Source organism: Eptesicus fuscus, chromosome 8 (genome assembly GCF_027574615.1).
Source record: "Eptesicus fuscus isolate TK198812 chromosome 8, DD_ASM_mEF_20220401, whole genome shotgun sequence".
NCBI lineage: Eukaryota > Metazoa > Chordata > Mammalia > Chiroptera > Vespertilionidae > Eptesicus > Eptesicus fuscus.
The window spans coordinates 6,776,103-6,794,252 of record NC_072480.1 but is presented as its reverse complement, the minus strand read 5'-3'; the positions used below and the strand labels follow the sequence as shown (position 1 = coordinate 6,794,252).

At 44.1% G+C, this 18,150-nt stretch overlaps 1 protein-coding gene across 1 annotated transcript in view; it reads right to left on the bottom strand.

Annotated features, from left to right (window-relative positions):
* The window catches only part of STARD13 (StAR related lipid transfer domain containing 13), a 208,038-nt gene that overhangs the window by 37,682 nt on the left and 152,206 nt on the right, over window positions 1-18,150 (bottom strand). Inside the window, exon 4 of the mRNA XM_008160312.3 lies at window positions 16,742-16,805. Within this exon, the coding sequence (XP_008158534.2) occupies window positions 16,742-16,805 (64 nt within the window). The remainder of the gene's footprint in view (window positions 1-16,741; window positions 16,806-18,150) is intronic.

Sequence of the window (18,150 nt, the reverse complement as noted above, 5' to 3'; positions counted from 1 at the left end):
CCTGAAGTAAAACTGCTAAATTAGATACAATCTGGCTAATGTCCCATAGGACAATAAAACCATCACCTTTTGAATTGGTGAGTCTGCTAGAAAGAAATTAGTTACATCTTTAAAAGCATAAAATTTCTTTTCATCTTCTCACTTTGCTGATCATTATATGTAACTTTCCAGGGCTGTAAAATTGCAAAGTATATGGAACTTATTTAATTGTAAATAGTGTGTCAGAGTTTTGTGTTTCATAGAAAAGGAAATGATCATTCTGTGGGCCTCTAATGCCCAAATTATACTGAAAGGACTTGCTGTCAACGTTTTACTCCGGGCCTGCGCTCGGCTGTGGCCTGTGCTTGGCCGCGGAGGCTGCAGGCGGGCCTGCCCTTCCATCTCCAAGCCCCTTTGATCAGTCATGGAGGCTGTGGACAGGCTTGCTCTCTCCTCTTTGGGCCTGCGCTCAGCCGCGGAGGCTGCGGGCCAGCCCCCCATCCCTGTCCGTGTCCACTCTGGCTCTGGGGAGACGGCCCAAGCCACAGCACAGCGGCTCAGGCTGGACCCCATCTCTCTCTCTCTGGTCGTGACCCGTTACAGCATCCTGGCCTAATTTGCATATTACCACTTTATATATATATATATAGACTAGAGGCCTTGTGTATAAAATTCGTGCATGGGAGGGTGTCCCTCAGCCCAGCCTGTACCCTCTCCAATCCAGGACCCCTCGGGGGATGTCCGACTGCTGGTTTAGTCCCCCACAGGGATCGACCTAAACCAGCAGTCGGACATCCCTCTCACAATCCAGGACGACTGGCTCCTAACCACCCACCTGCCTGCCTGCTTAATGCCCCCAACTTCCCTCCCCTGCCAGCCTAGTCACCCCCAATGACCCTCCCCTGCTGACCTGGTTGTCCCCAACTGCCCTCCCCTGCTGGCCTGGTCCCTCAACTGCCCTCCCCTGCTGGCCTGATCGCCCCTAACTGCCTCTGCCTTGGCACCCACCACCATGGCTTTGTCCAGAAGGAAGTCAGATGTCCGGAAGATGGCCAGTCAACCCAGCCTAATTAGCATATTACCCTTTTTTTTTTTTAGTATAGATTCCCTGTATAATTAACAGCAAAATCATCTACTGAATTTCTGTAAGAGGAATTCCTAAGGTCACTAGTTGAGGAGGGTCCACCCAGCCTGTGCTGCTAGGCCAACCTTCTTGTTTTTAATCAATTATGCGTCTGAATGCCTTAGGCAGGACACGCATCTGTGGGCTGCCTGGGCCCCACTACTTTGCCCTGTCTTACACTGGGATCCTCACACATTTATCTTACCTGTCTGGGTTCTGCCTGAATTTTCATCCCCTGAGAGATGAGAGTCTGTTACCTGAGGCCAGAGATGGCCTTTTTTATCTTTGCAAGTCCCTCCAGTCCAGCATAGACCTTGACCTAGAGCACCTAAATAATAATTTCTCCAACCTCACCATGCATATATTACCAAGGCCCAACTCAGATGATTTTCAAATGTATTCCCTCATTTGTATCTTCACTCCTTTTTTTAAGCCCTTGACACCTCTCTCTGGGCCTATTATAATCAAAATCTGGCTAGAATCCTTGATTCCAGTGTTTTTGCCATCTAAGCAGCTTTCTACAGTGTAATTCAAATATGATCACATATGCTCCCATCCAAAAAACCTTCAGCTTCCCAGGGAATATATAGTAAGAACCAAGTTGGGGAGACTATGGTAAGGATCATTAGCTTTGAGACACAGTGAACTTGAGGGAAGCCTTCCTAACAGTCTTTGGTGTGGAATTCTACGCCCTTTCACCCTGCCTGCCACATACTTACTTTTCTTGCCTCATTTCAGTTGTTCCTCCCGAGTTCCCTTCACTCTGTTCCCTAGCCCCCAACCATTCCCCAACATTCAGCTCTGTTACAGGAGTGAGAGCCAGACTGTCCTTCCGCGGTCCCTGATGATTCTTGAATACTGGGCTCACCTGTGAAGTTCTTCCCTTTGAAGTCTTCCCTGGCTGCTCCAAACAATGACTACTTTCTCCCCTGCACTCCCGTCGCATTTGGATTAGACCTTTATTGCAGCATTTACTCATGTCACACACACCCATCTCAGTCATTCATTATACGTGAACTCATCAAGAGCAGGGCCTGTGTTTCTGTTTTATTCATATTCATTTCCCCAAGCTCATAATAACTGCTCAATATATTTTTGTTGATTTAATTTAGTTTATTTTACTTTGGCATCTGATTCTAAGACCCAGTTCCAAGTGCTGATAGAACCAGTTAGAGCTTTTGTGACTGTATATAAGTTTCTTGTTCCCTCCAAAGTTTTTCTCACTTATAAAATGGGACTAAAAATAAGCCCTGTCTCATGGGTTCACTGAGGGGATTAAGTGATATAATACAGTTAGCAGTGCTTGTTTATTTGTTATTTTCTAATGTTTATTCAACTGTTTATCTATTGCCTGTCATCTATCTTTTTGCATACCTATCATCCACCTTAACTCTCTTTAACTTTGCAATGTATTCTATTTTCAACGCTCAGTCAATAAATGTTGAAAAATAAATAAATGTTGAGATATCTCCATTCTTGTTTATATCTTGAAAATTTTCACTCATTTGGGTTGGATTAAATGACAATTTTGAACATTTAAGTATAAGGAGGAAGAAAGTACAAAACCAAGGTAGTATTAACAAAGAATTCCGTAGCTTTGGGGACATTGTGGAAAATTAGCTTTGAGTTTTAAAAATAGTTATATAAAGGTTTGGCAAAAATATTTAAAAAGTTGTACAAGTGGAAAAAAGGCAAGTCATCTGGGATGATGACACAAAATTATACTTAGTAGCATTTTCTACTTCCTTTCCCCCTATGATTGATACAATAAAACCTGACCTCTGAGGGCCATTATATATTAGGCACCATGATAGGTTGAGGGTTGCGTTCTGGATTTTTATATAACATTTCAGGAAACTAGTGATGGGAAGTTGACATTGAGTAAGCATTCTGAAAAAGCCCTTTCAGCAAATAGTTTTTGAGAAGGCAAAAGGATATGCTTCTAAAGAAATTATAGATATTTTAAAACAGAAACTATAATATTTAGAGTGGGCTCCAATGAGCTCTCTCAAGCTAGCCCAAACTTGGTTACTGATGCTAGTAAACCACATAGTACTTGGATAAGGACTCCTTTATTTTGGTTAAGAAAATATGCCAAGCTGGGTACTGTGGACTGGGAGTGGAAAACCTGCCCCTGTCTGCTAAGCTCTAAGAGCTTATTATACTAGCTTTGGGCAACAGGAGGGTACTTACAACCCAACAAAGGCATGTGAAAAGTGGTGACTTGCTGGAAAATAAATCAAACAGTTCAGGAAATTTTTTCAGTATTTAGATTGAACCAAACCAAACAAACAAAAACCAAACCGGTAGTAAACAAAAATAAAACAAAGAAAAAAGCATCCATTCTCCTTTAGCACCTTCTCCTTTACCAAAGTACGTGCCAAAGGATATTGACATAATTCTGTATCTTTGTTTTCCTCTAGTGCAGGATCTTTCAAACTATTGATAGTAACATGTAATAAGAAATACATTTTCTATCACAACTCAAGGCACATATAAATATTATAATCAATCAATCAATCAGGCTATTCTTATCCTGTTTGTATTCTGATATATTTTATTTATTAAAGTACTAGAGGCCTGGTGCTCAAAATTCGTGCATGGGGGGGGGCGCTTCTCTCAGCCTGGCCTGTACCCTCTCCAATCTGAGACCCCTTGGGGGATGTCCAACTGCCTCTCGCAATCCGGGACCACTGGCTCCTAACTACTCGCCTGCCTGATTGCCCCTAACTACCTCTGTCTGCCTGCTTGATTGCCCCTAACTGCTCCCCTGCTGGCCTGATCACCCCTAACCACCTCTGCCTCACCCAGCACCCGGGACCCAGGATTCCCTCCTCCAGCCAGTTGCAGGCACCTGGGACCCAGGCTTCCCTCCCTCTGACTGGCTGCAGGCACCCAGGACCAGGGCCAATTTGCCCAGGCCGGCCACGGCCGCAGCCGCAGGGGTCTGTGGGCCGGCAGCTTCGCCCGGGCCGCAGCTGCAGGCGCCTTGGACCGCAGGGTGGGTGGCTTGTCCCTCTTGTGGGCTGCAGGCGCAGGCTCAGCCATTGGCACCCGGGACTACAGGGTGTGCAGCTTGTCCCTCTCCCAGGCCACAGGCACAGGTGCAGTCACTGGCACCCAGGACCATGGGGCAGGCGGCTTGTCCCTCTCCTGGGCCTCAGGTGCAGGCACAGCCGCTGGCACCTGGAACTGTGGGGCGTGGGGCTTGTCCCTCTCCCAGGCCGCAGGCTCAGCCGCTGGTGCCCAGGACCACAGGGCGGGTGGCTTGTCCCTCTCCTGGACTGCAGCCTGGCTGGTCCTCATTCCTCTCTTGCTAGCTCATTTGTGCCTGGTTGGCCCCAATCCTCTCTTGCTAGCTCATTTGTACCTGGCTGGTCCCCATTCCTCTCTCCCCAGTGTTGAGTGTCTGAGCCATTATGGCATGATGGCATGAGGGCATGATGACCATTTGCATATTAGCTCTTTATTATATAGGATAATATCTACACTAAACAAAGAGAAACATGCTAATTGACCATACCTTCACGAGGCCCACCAGCCAATCAGGAGTGAGTATGCAAATTAATCCAACAAAGATGGTGGGTTAATTTGCATATGCAGGCGCCAAGTGGCTGGGTGCGGGGTGGGACGCAGGCATTCCACACCACCCCAGGCCACTCAGGGCCTCTGGGCAGCGTGGGAAGGCGGAAAGGCGGCTCCAGCCAGAGCAAAGGCGGTGCCGGCAGCCAGGGGAAGGAAGGCTCATTCTTGCACAAATCTTTGTGCATCGGGCCTCTAGTTGACATATAATATTATATTAGTTTCAAGTGTACAATATAATGATTCAACATTTATACACTTTACAATCTAATTACCATAAGTTTAGTAACCATCTGTTATAAAGTTATTATAACATTTATTGTTAACTCTTTTCCCTGTGATATACATTACTTCCCCATAACCTATTTATTTTATAGTGGAAGTTTGTATTTCTAATTCCACTTCACCTTTATTATCCATGCCTTCATCTCCATCAGTTTGTTCTCTGTTGAAATCATATGGTATTTGTCTTTCTCTGTCTGACTTATTTCATTTAGCTGTACTCTGATATTTTATAATCTAATTTAGTCTGTTTCCTTTTTTAAAAATGTTGTTTGTACCCTGGCTGGCATAGCTCAGGGGTTAGAGTGTCAGCCAACACACTGAAGGGTCATGGATTTGATTCCTGGTCAAGGGCATGTACCTGGGTTGCAGGTTCAATCCCTGGACCCAGTTGGGGCATGTGCAGGAGGCAACTAAATGATGTGTCTCTCTCACATCAATGTTTCTCTCTCTCTCTCTCTCTCTCTCTCTCTCTCTCTCTCTTTCTTCCTCCCTTCCTCCCACTCTCTTTAAAAAATCAATGGAAAAAATATCTTCGGGTGAAGATTTAACAACAATGAAAATGTTTGAGACCCACCAAATTTATTTGACAATCCATTAGTGGGCCATGATCCACAGTATGAAAAACATACTGTATTAGAGTTAAATTTTTATACATTCACTAGAGGCCCAGTGCATGAAATTCATGCATAGGGGGGGTGTCCCCTCAGCTCAGCCTGCACCCTCTCCAATCCAGGACCCCTTGGGGGATGTCCGACTGCCAGCAGTCGGACATCCCTCTCACAATCCTGGACTGCTGGTTCCTAATTGCTCACCTGCCTGCCTGCCTGGGTGCCCCTAACTGCCCCCCTTGCTGGCCTGATCGCCCCTCACTGACTCTGCGTGCCGGCCTGATTGCCCCTAACTAACCCCCTTGCCAGCCTGGTCGCCCCTAACTGCTGCCTGCTGCCAACCAGGTCGCCTCCAACTGTCCCCCTCTGCTGGCCTGGTTGCCCCTAACTGCCCCCCTGTCGCCCCATGCAGCCTGATTGTTCAGTCGTTTGGTCATCTCTCACTAACCCCCCTGCTGGTCTGGTCATAGGCAGCCATCTTGTGAGGGCATGAGTGTTAATTTGCATATTACCTATTTATTACATAGGATGGCCCAGCAGACTGCCAGGAATGTAGCAAACTCCCCAATAATAATAATTGTGGAATTGTCCTCATTGGTTAAGAAGTAATCAGATTTAATCAGGTTGATAATTTTTTCAGGCTAAAAACAAATAGTTTGATCATTTAGAAATGCAAAATGGAAATATCTAGGAGTCATATGCATTGGTGAGAAAAAGAAACACCAAACTAACTTTATTCACCTATCTCCATGGTCGGCAAACTGCGGCTCACAAGCCACATGTGGCTCTTTGGCCCCTTGAGTGTGGCTCTTCCACAAAATACCACGGCCTGGGCGAGTCTAATTTGAAAAAGTGGCATTAGAAGAAGTTTAAGTTTAAAAAATTTGGCTCTCAAAAGAAATTTCAATCGTTGTACTGTTGATATTTGGTTCTGTTGACTAATGAGTTTGCCGACCACTGACCTATCTTAATGGTTTCGTACCATGAAAATACTATGGACATAGACTGTCTGGATTTTGGCGAGGGAGCTGACAAAGGCTCTCCTGATATGGTTATGCCAGAGATGGCTAACTGCTGGACGCTACAGAGAGTTTTATTAGCAACTGGTTGAGTAACCCCACCACAGAGTGTGATCCAAAGACTGAACACAACTAAGGAATGATGTCTGGAGGATGCCTCAAAGTTATGCCTACTTTAAGAATAACTTGAATGAGCCAGTACAACTCATGTGTTTAAAATATGATGATGATACAAGGTAATTCACTAAGTGATCATGAGCAAGGCACCCTTTTTGAGACTCAATTTTCTATCTCTAAAATGGAAATGATAATAATGCATATCAAGCATGCTATGTCAATTTGCCTACATGAGATTATATGTGAAAATACAATATAAACCTTAAAATGCAAGATAAAAGTAATTATCAATGTTATAGACTGGCAACATGGAGATGTATAAAGATCTTAACAGAATAGAAGATAACCTAAATAAGATGACATTTCATGAAGTAAAATATAAGGACCTAACTTTAAAAATCAACCACAGGATGTGTACGATAGAACAGACTTGGTTTAACAGCAGTTGCTATTCATAGCTTTGGGAGTTGTAGCAAATTTAAGCTTAGTGTGAATTAACCATGCAATATGGCTACCAAACTAAGTCACCAACTCTAGATTGCATGACCAGAAGCATGGATTTCAAGCCCTTGCTGGTGTGGCTCAGTTGGTTGAACATCGTCCCATGCACCAAGAGGTTACAGGTTTAATTCCAGGTCAGGGCACATGCACAGGTTGCAGGCTCGATCCCTAGTAGGGGGTATGAAGGAGGAAGGCAATGGCTGTTTCTCTCCCTCCCTTCCTCTCTCTCTAAAAATTAATAAAAATATATTTAAAAAATATTCAGAAGGCTGGAGCGCCACTGTGTTGTGCACTGGTCACACACCTCAGGAAGTATGAGCTTATGTTCTAATTGCAACATTTTAAGAGGCACATGGGAAGGGGTACATTTTGAGAGAAGGGTAATCAGAATGTGAAGGATGATTGACAGAATTAATAGTTTGGTTTAGAAAGGAGGAACTTTAGAGCAGTGTTACCCAAAATGTGGTCAAGAGGTTGCCAGTCCCAAAACTTACCAGTCTTCAATGAGATAAGTATAGACTTTGAGAGTAAGCATTAAACTGTTTGTCACCATTTGGAAAGGCCAGGATATCCAAGTTTGTGATCAGTGGACACATGTTACAACTGTGGGTGTTGTGCACAGTAGCTCCACATTACAATTGTGTACATTTTAAGATTAGTTTATCTATCATAACTCGAAGTGCATAATATACAGGAGACATTGTTTTGCAAAAAGATAATTGTTGGAATTGGCTAGTGATGGAGGGTTAAAGATGAAATTTGAAAATATAGAAACACTTGTTTCATTTTGAAAAAAGGTAAGAAGGAATAGTTTTAAACCTCTTTTTTTATTCCAGTAAACATACTCTATGAGACTGGTTTCTTTATAATGATTAGTATTAAAACAAAACAAAACAAAATTTTAGATATACATTCCTTCCTGTGAGTAGTGTTGTCAATCCAACCTAAACTAGATAAGAAACAAGAAGCTCAATGTCATAAATACAGTCATATGTCTAATCAAAGTCTGAGTACAGGGATTTAATATGGGGAATTGCTATCTCAAAGTAAACTTTTTGTTTAATTGTGACAGCTGAACAACAAAAATGTTATAAGTGCAATTATAATTCTTTATATTAATTACCTATATGTACACTTTCACTAAAAATGTTAATTTATAATTATTTTGTACTCCTTATTTTATTTGTTCTGATTGTATTTATCAGAATGCAACTTTGTGTCTACTAAGTCTAATAATAAGACATTTAGGCTTCTATTTCCTGTAACTCTTTTAATTTCATATTTCTAATCATTAATTCATTTGTACTGAATTTTACTAAAGTACCTCAGTCAGTAGCACACTGGAAATTAAAAACAAAACAAAAACAACAGTCACTCACCACAGACAGTTTGAGAAACTGTTCTAGATTATGCATAGGTATGAAAACTTTCTGTAAAGTGTCAGATAGTAAATGTTATAGGTTTACAGGCCATGTACTCTCTGTCACAACTAGTTGACTCTGTTCTTGTAGCAAAAAAAAAAAAAAAAAAAGGTATGACTCAGTCCCAGTACAACTACTATCTTGTAATTACCTAGTTATCCTATATAATAAAACCCTAATATGCAAATTGACCAAATGTCAAAACGACTGGTTGTCTGGCTGCTGGCTTAGGCCCAATCAAGCTGGCAGGTGGACATCCCCTGAGAGGTCCTGGACTGCAAGAGTGCGAATCTCATGCACCAGGCCTCTAGTTAATAATAAAAAAGGAGCAAAGGGAGACCAGACATTATAGGCATGTCATTTGGGCAGCTTCACTAAGAAGCTGCAATTTCACACTCCCTAGGGAACCATTGGCCCATTCCCTGCAAAACACTGGGGGAAGGGGTCCAACAAAGAGGAGATAGGTGCATGCTCTGTGAAGTTGGGATGGCATAGGGAAGGTACTTGCCTGTCAGTTAAACCTGGGAACAGAGATTGTTGGCCAGACCAGAATGTGTAGGATCACTGCAACACTTTGAAAATTGGGCAATACATAATCCCCTAAACAAAGGGGCTTGCTCTCTCTTGTGGCTCTTGGCTCTCTTGCATTTGCCCATAGCCCATGGCCATGCAGACCCCACATGCAATGGACTAATGGACTGAAGTGGGGAACACAAGCTAAGCTAGCCTGATGCTGTATTGGATTGCTCCAACATGGAAAGGAAACTCTGGACAATGGCTCTAATTTAACCCTATTGAAGCCACAGCAACACTTCTTTTATGGCTGGGCAAAGGGAAATGGGACTTTGGAAACTCAGGCGTTTGATTCCACAGAAATAAAGCTTTCTACAATATTTCATCCTCTTGTGTGAGTCTCCGAAAATTCCTTTTCTTGGGATATCACAAGAAATCCATTCCCACGAGCAACAGGTGGGGATGAGGACTTCTCCCCACCAGTAAGTAACACAATTTTCTTTATAAAACTGGGGGGGATATTTGGATGACCCTCAGTGTAGAAGACAGAGCTAAATGGTTGCTATATGAAAGGGGAAATCTGAATTCTGTGCTTCTTCACAGAAAATAGCTGGGATCAGATAGACAACTTTACAATGAATCAGCTTTTAGCTTTAGTGATTAGAATAAAACAAATTGCCTTGCAGTGTAGTGAACTCATCATGTCTAGATGCTTACAAGCAAAGGTTGAGTGACTTGTGAGGGATGCTCTAAGAAGTAAATCATGAAGTGAACTGGAGGTTGAAAAAGATGGAAGGTCCTTTCCAAATCAAACAGCCTACAGTTCTAGGACATTCACATGCAATTATCTTTAATTCAAGACAATGACCCTCTCCAGGTACATGAATGCTGTAATGAAATGTAATTTTTATCTTATTTGACTCTACTGTAGGAAGCTTCCAAGGGGTGTCTTATTTGCTGGGAGATACAGGGGCATGAAATACAGAGGGGATAGAGACCATGCCTCTTAAAAATTGCAGCTCCTTGAAAACGCTGATGGCACCAAGGCCAGGAGATGCTGCTGCAAGGTGGCAATTAGTCATCGTTTCTGTGTTTCTGTCCACCTTGGTCACAATGTCAGAGAGCTTTATGTTAACTACCAGAGGCCCAGTACATGAAATTCATGCATGGGGTGTGTGTCCCTCAGCCCAGCCTGCACCCTCTCCAATCTGGGACCCCTCGAGGGATGTCTGACTGCCCTGGTGGGATCGGGCCAAAATGGGCAGTCAGGCATCCCTCTCACAATCCAGGACTGCTGGCTCCCAACTGCATGCCTGCCTGCCTTCCTAATTGCCCCTAACCGCTTCTGCCTGCCAGCCTGATCACCCCCTAACCACTCCCCTGCCAGCCTGATTGATGCCTAACTGCTCCCCTGCCACCCTGTTTGCCCCCAACTGCCCTCCCCTGCAGGCCTGGTCACCCCTAACTGCCCTCCCCTGCAGGCATGGTCACCCCTAACTGCCCTCCCCTGCAGGCCTGGTCCCCCCATCTGCTCTCCCCTGTAGGCCTGGGTCCCCCCCAACTGCCCTTTCCTGCAGGCCCGGTCGCCCCCAACTTCCCTCCCCTGCAGGCCTGGTCCCTCCCAACTGCCCTCCCCTGCTAGCCTGATTGCCCCCAACTGCCCTCCCTTGAAGGCCTGGTCCCTCCCAACTGCCCTCCCTGCTGGCCATCTTGTGTCCACATGGGGGCAGCCATCTTTGACCACATGGGGGCAGCAATCTTGTGTGTTGGAGTGATGGTCAATTTGCATATTACTCTTTTATTAGATAGGCTATTAGAGGCCAGATGCACAAGTGGGGGCTGGCTGGTTTGCCCTGAAGGGTGTCCCAGATCAGGGTGGAGATTCCCTTGGGGCGTGGGGTGGCCTGGGCGAGGGGCCTGTGGTGGTTTGCAGGCCGGCCATGCCCCCCGGCGACCCAAGCGGAGGCCCTGGTATCTGGGATTTATTTATCTTCTATAATTGAAACTTTGTAGCCTTAAGTGGAGCCAAGCCTCCTGCTTGCTCCATGGCCACAGACATTTTTGTTGGGATTTATTTATCTTCTATAATTGAAACTTTATAGCCTTGAGTGGAGGTCTAGGCCAGCCAGGATGTGTAAAAAGCTTGGCTTTCTCCATCACCAGGGGCAACTCAAGCCTCCTGCTCTCTCCAGCTCTGTGGCTGCCGCCATTTTTGTTGGGATTTATTTATCTTCTATAATTGAAACTTTGTAGCCTTGAGTGGAGGCCTAGGCCAGCCAGGGTGTGTGGAAAGCTTGGCTTCCTCCATTACCGGGAAACCCAAGCCTCCTGCTCTCTCCGTGGCTGCAGCCATCTTGGTTGGGTTAATTTGCATACTCGCTCCTGATTGGCTGGTGGGCGTGGCTTGTGGGTGTAGCAGAGATATGGTCAATTTGCACATTACTCTTTTATTAGGTAGGATAATTTAAATTAGAAACTTATTTGGAGGCCTCTTTCTCTCATGGGAAATCTAGGTAAGAGTCCTGGGCACATATATGCCATTCTCCTTCCTCATTTAACACACAGCCTTTTGGAGTTTCCACTCTCTAACTTTGAATAGGAGTCATATCACATAAACACTAACCATAATTAGGGAATTTCAATGTTGTCATAAAGCAAGTGGAGATTTTGTGGGAAATACTGAAGAAGAAACATTTTTCTGAGAACAAGTAGTGCTTGCGTGTACCTTGTTTTCCATTTAGATGAAGCTCTAATGTTTATTTTTTAAATAAAAAAGAGAGCATTCTTAGCTGAAATTATATCTTCCTCAGAGACAAATGCCAACCAGACACTGCAAAAGGAAGGTTGTTTGTTTGTTTGCTTGGTTGGTTGGTTGTTTTTTTAAGAGAAATTTGACCATATCTTTACACTGGGAAGGAGTCCACATGAGTCTACAGATGAAAGAGGCAGCTAATCCATAGTTACATAGAGATTTCAGAAGTTATATTCCATTAAAGTTAGATAGAGCTGAGTGGCTGGGTCTGCCTGCTCAGAAGCAGGAATGTGCCACTTGCAATGCTGCCTGGGGAGGAGCATGAAGCCAGAGGCAGGGGGACAGCTGGTGTCCATTGGCTCTTGAAATGCCTCTTGGCTGGGTTTTACAAGTATTTCAGTAAGATTTGTGGCCAAGATTGAGAACACATTCTCCCTCTAACTCTCCCAGAGAAGGAATGTAATCTTGAATCTTCTGCAAGGAGAAAATCTTATGGTGTTATCTTGTGGGAAGGCAGGTACGATTTCATTTTTCCCCATGCTTTAAAAGTGGTATTTAATGTATGAGAAAAGTGCACAACTCATTACTAAATATGATGAGGCTTCTATCCTCATCTAGACTTTTTTTTCTTCCTTGGATCACCTCACCACACTCTTCAGACAAAATCAAACAAGAAGAAAATGCGAAGTAGAGCAATAAGATTCATGACTCATTCACAGTGAGAAATCCAGAGATAAATGTCCGTGAAGATCTATAATAATAAAAGTGTAATATTCAAATCGACCAAACGGCCGAACAGCAGAATGGCTGACTGGACAACCACACTATGACACTGGTGCCAGGCCAGCCAAGGTGGGTGCAATGCAATTGGTGGTGGTGGTGGTGGGGGTGCCATCACCCCATGATCACCTCGCAGAGGGAGGCCCAGGCCACCGGCTGGGAAGGTGATCAATCTAGGGGGAAGGAGGAGTGGTGGCCTACATGGGCAGTGCCAGGCCAAGGCAGGTGCAGGCGGGGGATGGGGCCAGTTGCCAGAAGCCAGAGGGAAGCCCAGATCCCAGGTGCTGGCAGCCAGAGGGAAGCTGGTGCCAGCAGCTGGGGGAAGGAAGGCCTACCCTTGTATGAATTTCGTGCATTGGGCCACTAGTATTAAATAAATCATGGACTTCAGTACATATGGCAAGAAACATCTCTCTTCTGAAAACAACAATAAAAATACATAACTATATTTTGCTGAGGAAACACTTCCATGTCTCTGGCCAAGGGCCACTCATTCAGGCCCCAATATATTTCAAGACACTGATCTTTGAAAGGCAAGGAGGGGTTCAAATTCCGACTCTGCTAATTGTGAGTGGCTTTGGGCAAGTTCTTACCTTTCTGCCCTTTAATTTCCATATCTGTTACATGGACTTAATAATGAGGACAGTGCCTAGGACACAATAGGCATGTGTGAGTGTTTGCTCCCAACACAAATGGCTGAGCAAGCACATAAAGTACTTTCATAGGCCCAATAGCCCCAAAGAGAGGAGAATAATTGTGGCCCAGACAGGCCATTTGGGGATGACATTCTGCAGAATTATGCATGTCTGGGTCTCTGCAGATTAGAGATGAAGATTATATTTTTTGGATTGCTTAAAATGGGTACATAGCCAGAGGAAATGTGGCTTAGTTTTCTTCCAAATAAACTAATTCTAAAGTGGACTGAAGTTTCACACGGCATTCGGGTCTCAAGTTTCACTTACTATTTTTGATCATTTGTGGTGGTAGTGAGGGGTGCCATCACCCCATGATCACCTCGCAGAGGGAGGCCCAGGCCACTGGCTGGCAGGGTGATCAATCTATTATTCCTGTTCTGTATTTATTTAATAAAAGAGTAATATGCAAATTGACCGTACCTCCGCTACACCCACAAGCCACACCCACCAGCCACACCCATCAGCCAATCAGGAGCAAATATGCAAATAAACCCAACCAAGATGGCTACAGCCACAGAGAGCAGGTGGGAGGCTTGGGTTTCCCCGGCAAAGGAGGAAGCCAAGCTTTCCGCCTGCCCTTGCTGGCCCAGGCCTCTACTCAAGGCTACAAAGTTTCAATGATAGAAGATAAATAAATTCCAAGAAAAATGGCAGCAGCCACAGAGCTGGAGAGAGCAGGAGGCTAGGGTTGCCCTGGGAGATGGAGGAAGCCAAGCTTTCCACCTGCCCTGGTTGGCCCAGGCCTCTGCTTAAGGCTACAAAGTTTTAATTATAGAAGATAAATAAATTCCAACAAAATTGGCTGTGGCCATGGAGCAAGCAGAAGGCTTGGCTCTGATCCAGGCTATAAAGTTTCAATTGTAGAAGATAAATAAATCCCAGATACCAGGGCCTCAGCTAGGGTCGCTGGGGGGCGTGGCTGGCCTGCAAATCACCACAGGCCCCTCGCCCAGGCTGCCCCATTCCCCAAGGGAACCCCCACCCTGATCTGGGATACCCTTCAGGGCAAACCAGCCAGCCCCCTCCCATGCACCAGGCCTCTATCCTATCTAATAAAAGAGTAATGTGCAGATTGACCATCACTCCAACACACAAGATTGCTGCCCCCATGTGGTCAAAGATCCTGCCCCCATGTGGACACAAGATGGCCTCCATAAGATGGCCATCAGGGGAGGGCAATTGAGAGGGACCAGGTCTGCAAGGGAGGACAGTTGTGGGCTATTAGGCCAGCAGGGGAGGGTAGTTGGGGGCAATCAAGCCTACAGGGGAGGGCAGTTAGGGGTGACCGGGCCTGCAGTGAAGGGCAGTTGGGGAGGACCCAGGCCTGCAGAGGAGAGCAGTTGGGGGGGACCAGGCCTGCAGGGGAGGGCAGTTAGGGGCAAACAGGCTGGCAGGGGAACAGTTAGGCATCAATCAGGCTGGCAGGGGTGTGGTTAGGGGGTGATCAGGCTGGCAGGCAGAAGTGGTTAGGGGGAATCAGGAAGGCAGGCAGGTAAGCAGTTGGAGCCAGCAGTCCTGGATTGTGAGAGGGATGTCCGACTGCCCGTTTATGCCCAATCCTACTGGGATCTGGCCAAAACAGGCAGTCGGACATCCCTCAAGGGGTCCCAGATTGGAGAGGGTGCAGGCTGGGCTGAGGGACACTGCCCCTCCGTGCATGAATTTTGTGCACTGGGCCTCTAGTTTATTATAAAATGAAGAAATAGTCTATGACTTGTGTAAGGAGCATATCATGGGAACATGTGCCACCACACAGGGTCTCCCGCATAGTTGCTCAGACCACAGCCCCAGATGCTAGTCATTCCTGAGATTCACAAGTAGGCGAAGACCACAGGTTGGAAATATTTATTTGAAAATTCAGGGTATAACTGCCCAGTTTACAATGTTTTATTCAAGTGCATGCATTGGTGAGGCCTATAGCTAAGCAGGGGAACTTTTGTGAAGGTAACACATAAATAGTCTAACAAATGTTAGTCAAACCTATCTCAAATATGGGTTTGGAAAGGCTGGTGTTAGAGTGAGAATATAATTACTCCACTTGGTTGAAAACAAATCATGTCATTAGTTTGGGGCACTTTCCTTTGTAAACACTGCAGCTGAAGGTCTGTATAGGCAGCCATATAGGCTAGACACACTTTAGGCACTCAGGTGTGGCTGTGTTCAGTATAATGAGAACCATGTGTTGTTGTTACAATCAAAAGATCTGACCCTCATGCTTCAAATAGCATGTATGCTTCTCAGGGCTCTATTCAGCCAGACAGTTGTTGAGATATTGATTCCTACATTTAAAATTTGTCTTTAATCTGGACAAATTGCTCATGTTTTAATATTTCTCTGGATATTGTTTTTCACCATTTTATCTCTCTAACTTAAATCTTTGATTTATACCTCAAACTCCAAATTGTTTTTAAAATGAGGTCAACCAAAATTCATTTGCATTTTTTGGGTACTATTTTAGAGCAGAAATTTAAATTAAAGTTATTTTTAAACATTAAGTTACTCAGGAGTAACTTAAAATCCATTGGGTTTAATGATTTCCTGTGAAGACCAGGATAAAGAACACTTTCTTTTGACTCTAAGATATTTTCTCTGCTTCTTCAAAATATACTGAAATTTGATTTGTTACATGTTGTGGATGTGAAATGAAAAAAGGCAGTCAACCACCTGAACTCTGAATTTCCTAAAAGGATCAATTCAGTGAGAAAGAGCGGTCTTTCAGCACAGTGGTTAGAAGCCTCGGTTTTGGAGTTAGACATGCCTGAGGTTGAAACCCTGCTCTTGCCACTAGTTAAAAAAAGAATGTGGATGAATGATTTAACCTATTCAAGTTTTATTTTCTTTATCTAGGAAATAGAGAATCCCTACTGCAATGAATTAAATGAGGTAGTCTATGGTGAACCTGCCTAAGAATGAATACATCTGGAAATGTACCTGAAATAAAATGCCATGGGAAAGAACGAAGTAGAAAACATTTGGTATGGACTCACAGACACTTTTCTGCATTCTCTTCATTCACAGGTATCTACTAACACCTGTGGAGTATTTGACTCTCATATGGAGTGGATTGTTTGCACCTTAACAAACTTCTGAAAAATTACCATGAAGAATTAAGACCTTTTACTTCTTTATCCAAACCCTCTGATAAAAACTAAAGCAAAATAAGATGATGAAACAAACAGACCTCGGCCTGGGTTTATAACAGACTTACTTAACTTTCAATGATTATGATAAGATGGGATATTTAGAGAATAAATGTAGATGGTCAGGCCTTTCATAATTTTGCTTAGGTTCATGTTGTTTTTAATCTATGAATGCAAGACTCTTCTGTTGGTATAGCCATGGTCTTAGTAAGATGTAGACACCTACCTTTTTCCTTTGGAAGTTCACATCAAGTTTCATTGAGGCACACTTGTTCAATGTATTTAATCGTCTAAAAAGAAAGAAAAATGTGATGATTGCTACCACTAATGAACCTAAATTTTATCTCCAGTTTGTTAATTCTCATTCATTGTCATTGAAGTTGAAAGTGAAGAAACAATCAATTATGCCCCAAGGAAGTACTGAACTCACAGAAACTCTGCTACAGAAGAGTTCCCATTTGCTCTCCACCCTCCAGACCTGAGAGGACTCTGCCCCAAAGCCTAACAATCTCTGCCCCTCAACCCTTCCCTAATCTAAACCTGGTCCTTTCCCTCTTGTCTTTGTGCTGTGCTTGGAACCCATACTCATTTTAGCCATACTTTCACCAGCCCTTCAATTTGTTTGCCACCTTGATCTTTTATCATGCTAGTCCCCAAATTTGGATCAATTCAAATGTCTGTTTTCTCTCTTGCTCTTGGGCTGTTGGATATAAGTGAAAAAAAAAAATAACTCAAACTACAGTGCTAAATTATACATGCTATGGGTTGAACTGTGTCCCCTTCAAACACATATGTTGAAGCCCTAACCTCCAGTGTGACTGTTTTGCAATAAGAATTAAAGTTAAGTGAGGTCATAGGGTGTAACCCTGACCCAGTAAAATTGTTGTTCTTGTGGGAAGAAACACCAGAGAGCTCTCTCTCACTCACTCCACCCTGTGAGGCACAATGAGAAGATGGCTGTCTGCGAGCCAGGAAGAGAGTCCTCATCAGGAACCAAACCGTGCTGGTGCCTCCATTGTAGATTTTCCAGCTTCCAAAACTGTGAGAAAATAAATGTCTACTGTTTAAGACACCCAGTCTGTGGTGTTTTGTTACGGTAACATGTGCTAATACATACGTTTATCCTCAGCTAGGTTCCCAAAATTGCTACCCAGCATTCTTTGTATTTTTTTCTCTGGTTGGCTCCCAATCTCAGATCATAAAAATGATGCCAGTTTCTCAACAGATGACTTAGCTACCACTGCCAATGAGAAAATTGCTTAATATAAGCTATTTGACATAAATTCTTCTAATAATCCTTTCCTTCATCGTAAAAAAAAAGTTTCTATTTTTTGGTTGTTGATAATCCTCACTCAAGGATATTTTTTCCATTGATTTTTAGAGAGAGTGGAACAGGGGGAAGGAGGGAGGGGAAAGAGATAGAGAGATAGATAGATAGAGAGAGAGAGAGATAGAGAGAGAGAGAGACATTGATGTGTAGACACATCCACTGGTTGTCTCCCAAGACTGATGCCAGGGATCGAACCTGCAACCCATGTATGTGCCCTTGACCAGGAATCAAACCCATGACCTTTAGTTGTATGGCCAGTGCTCTAACCACTGAGAAACACTGGCCAGGGCTCTATTATTTTTCAA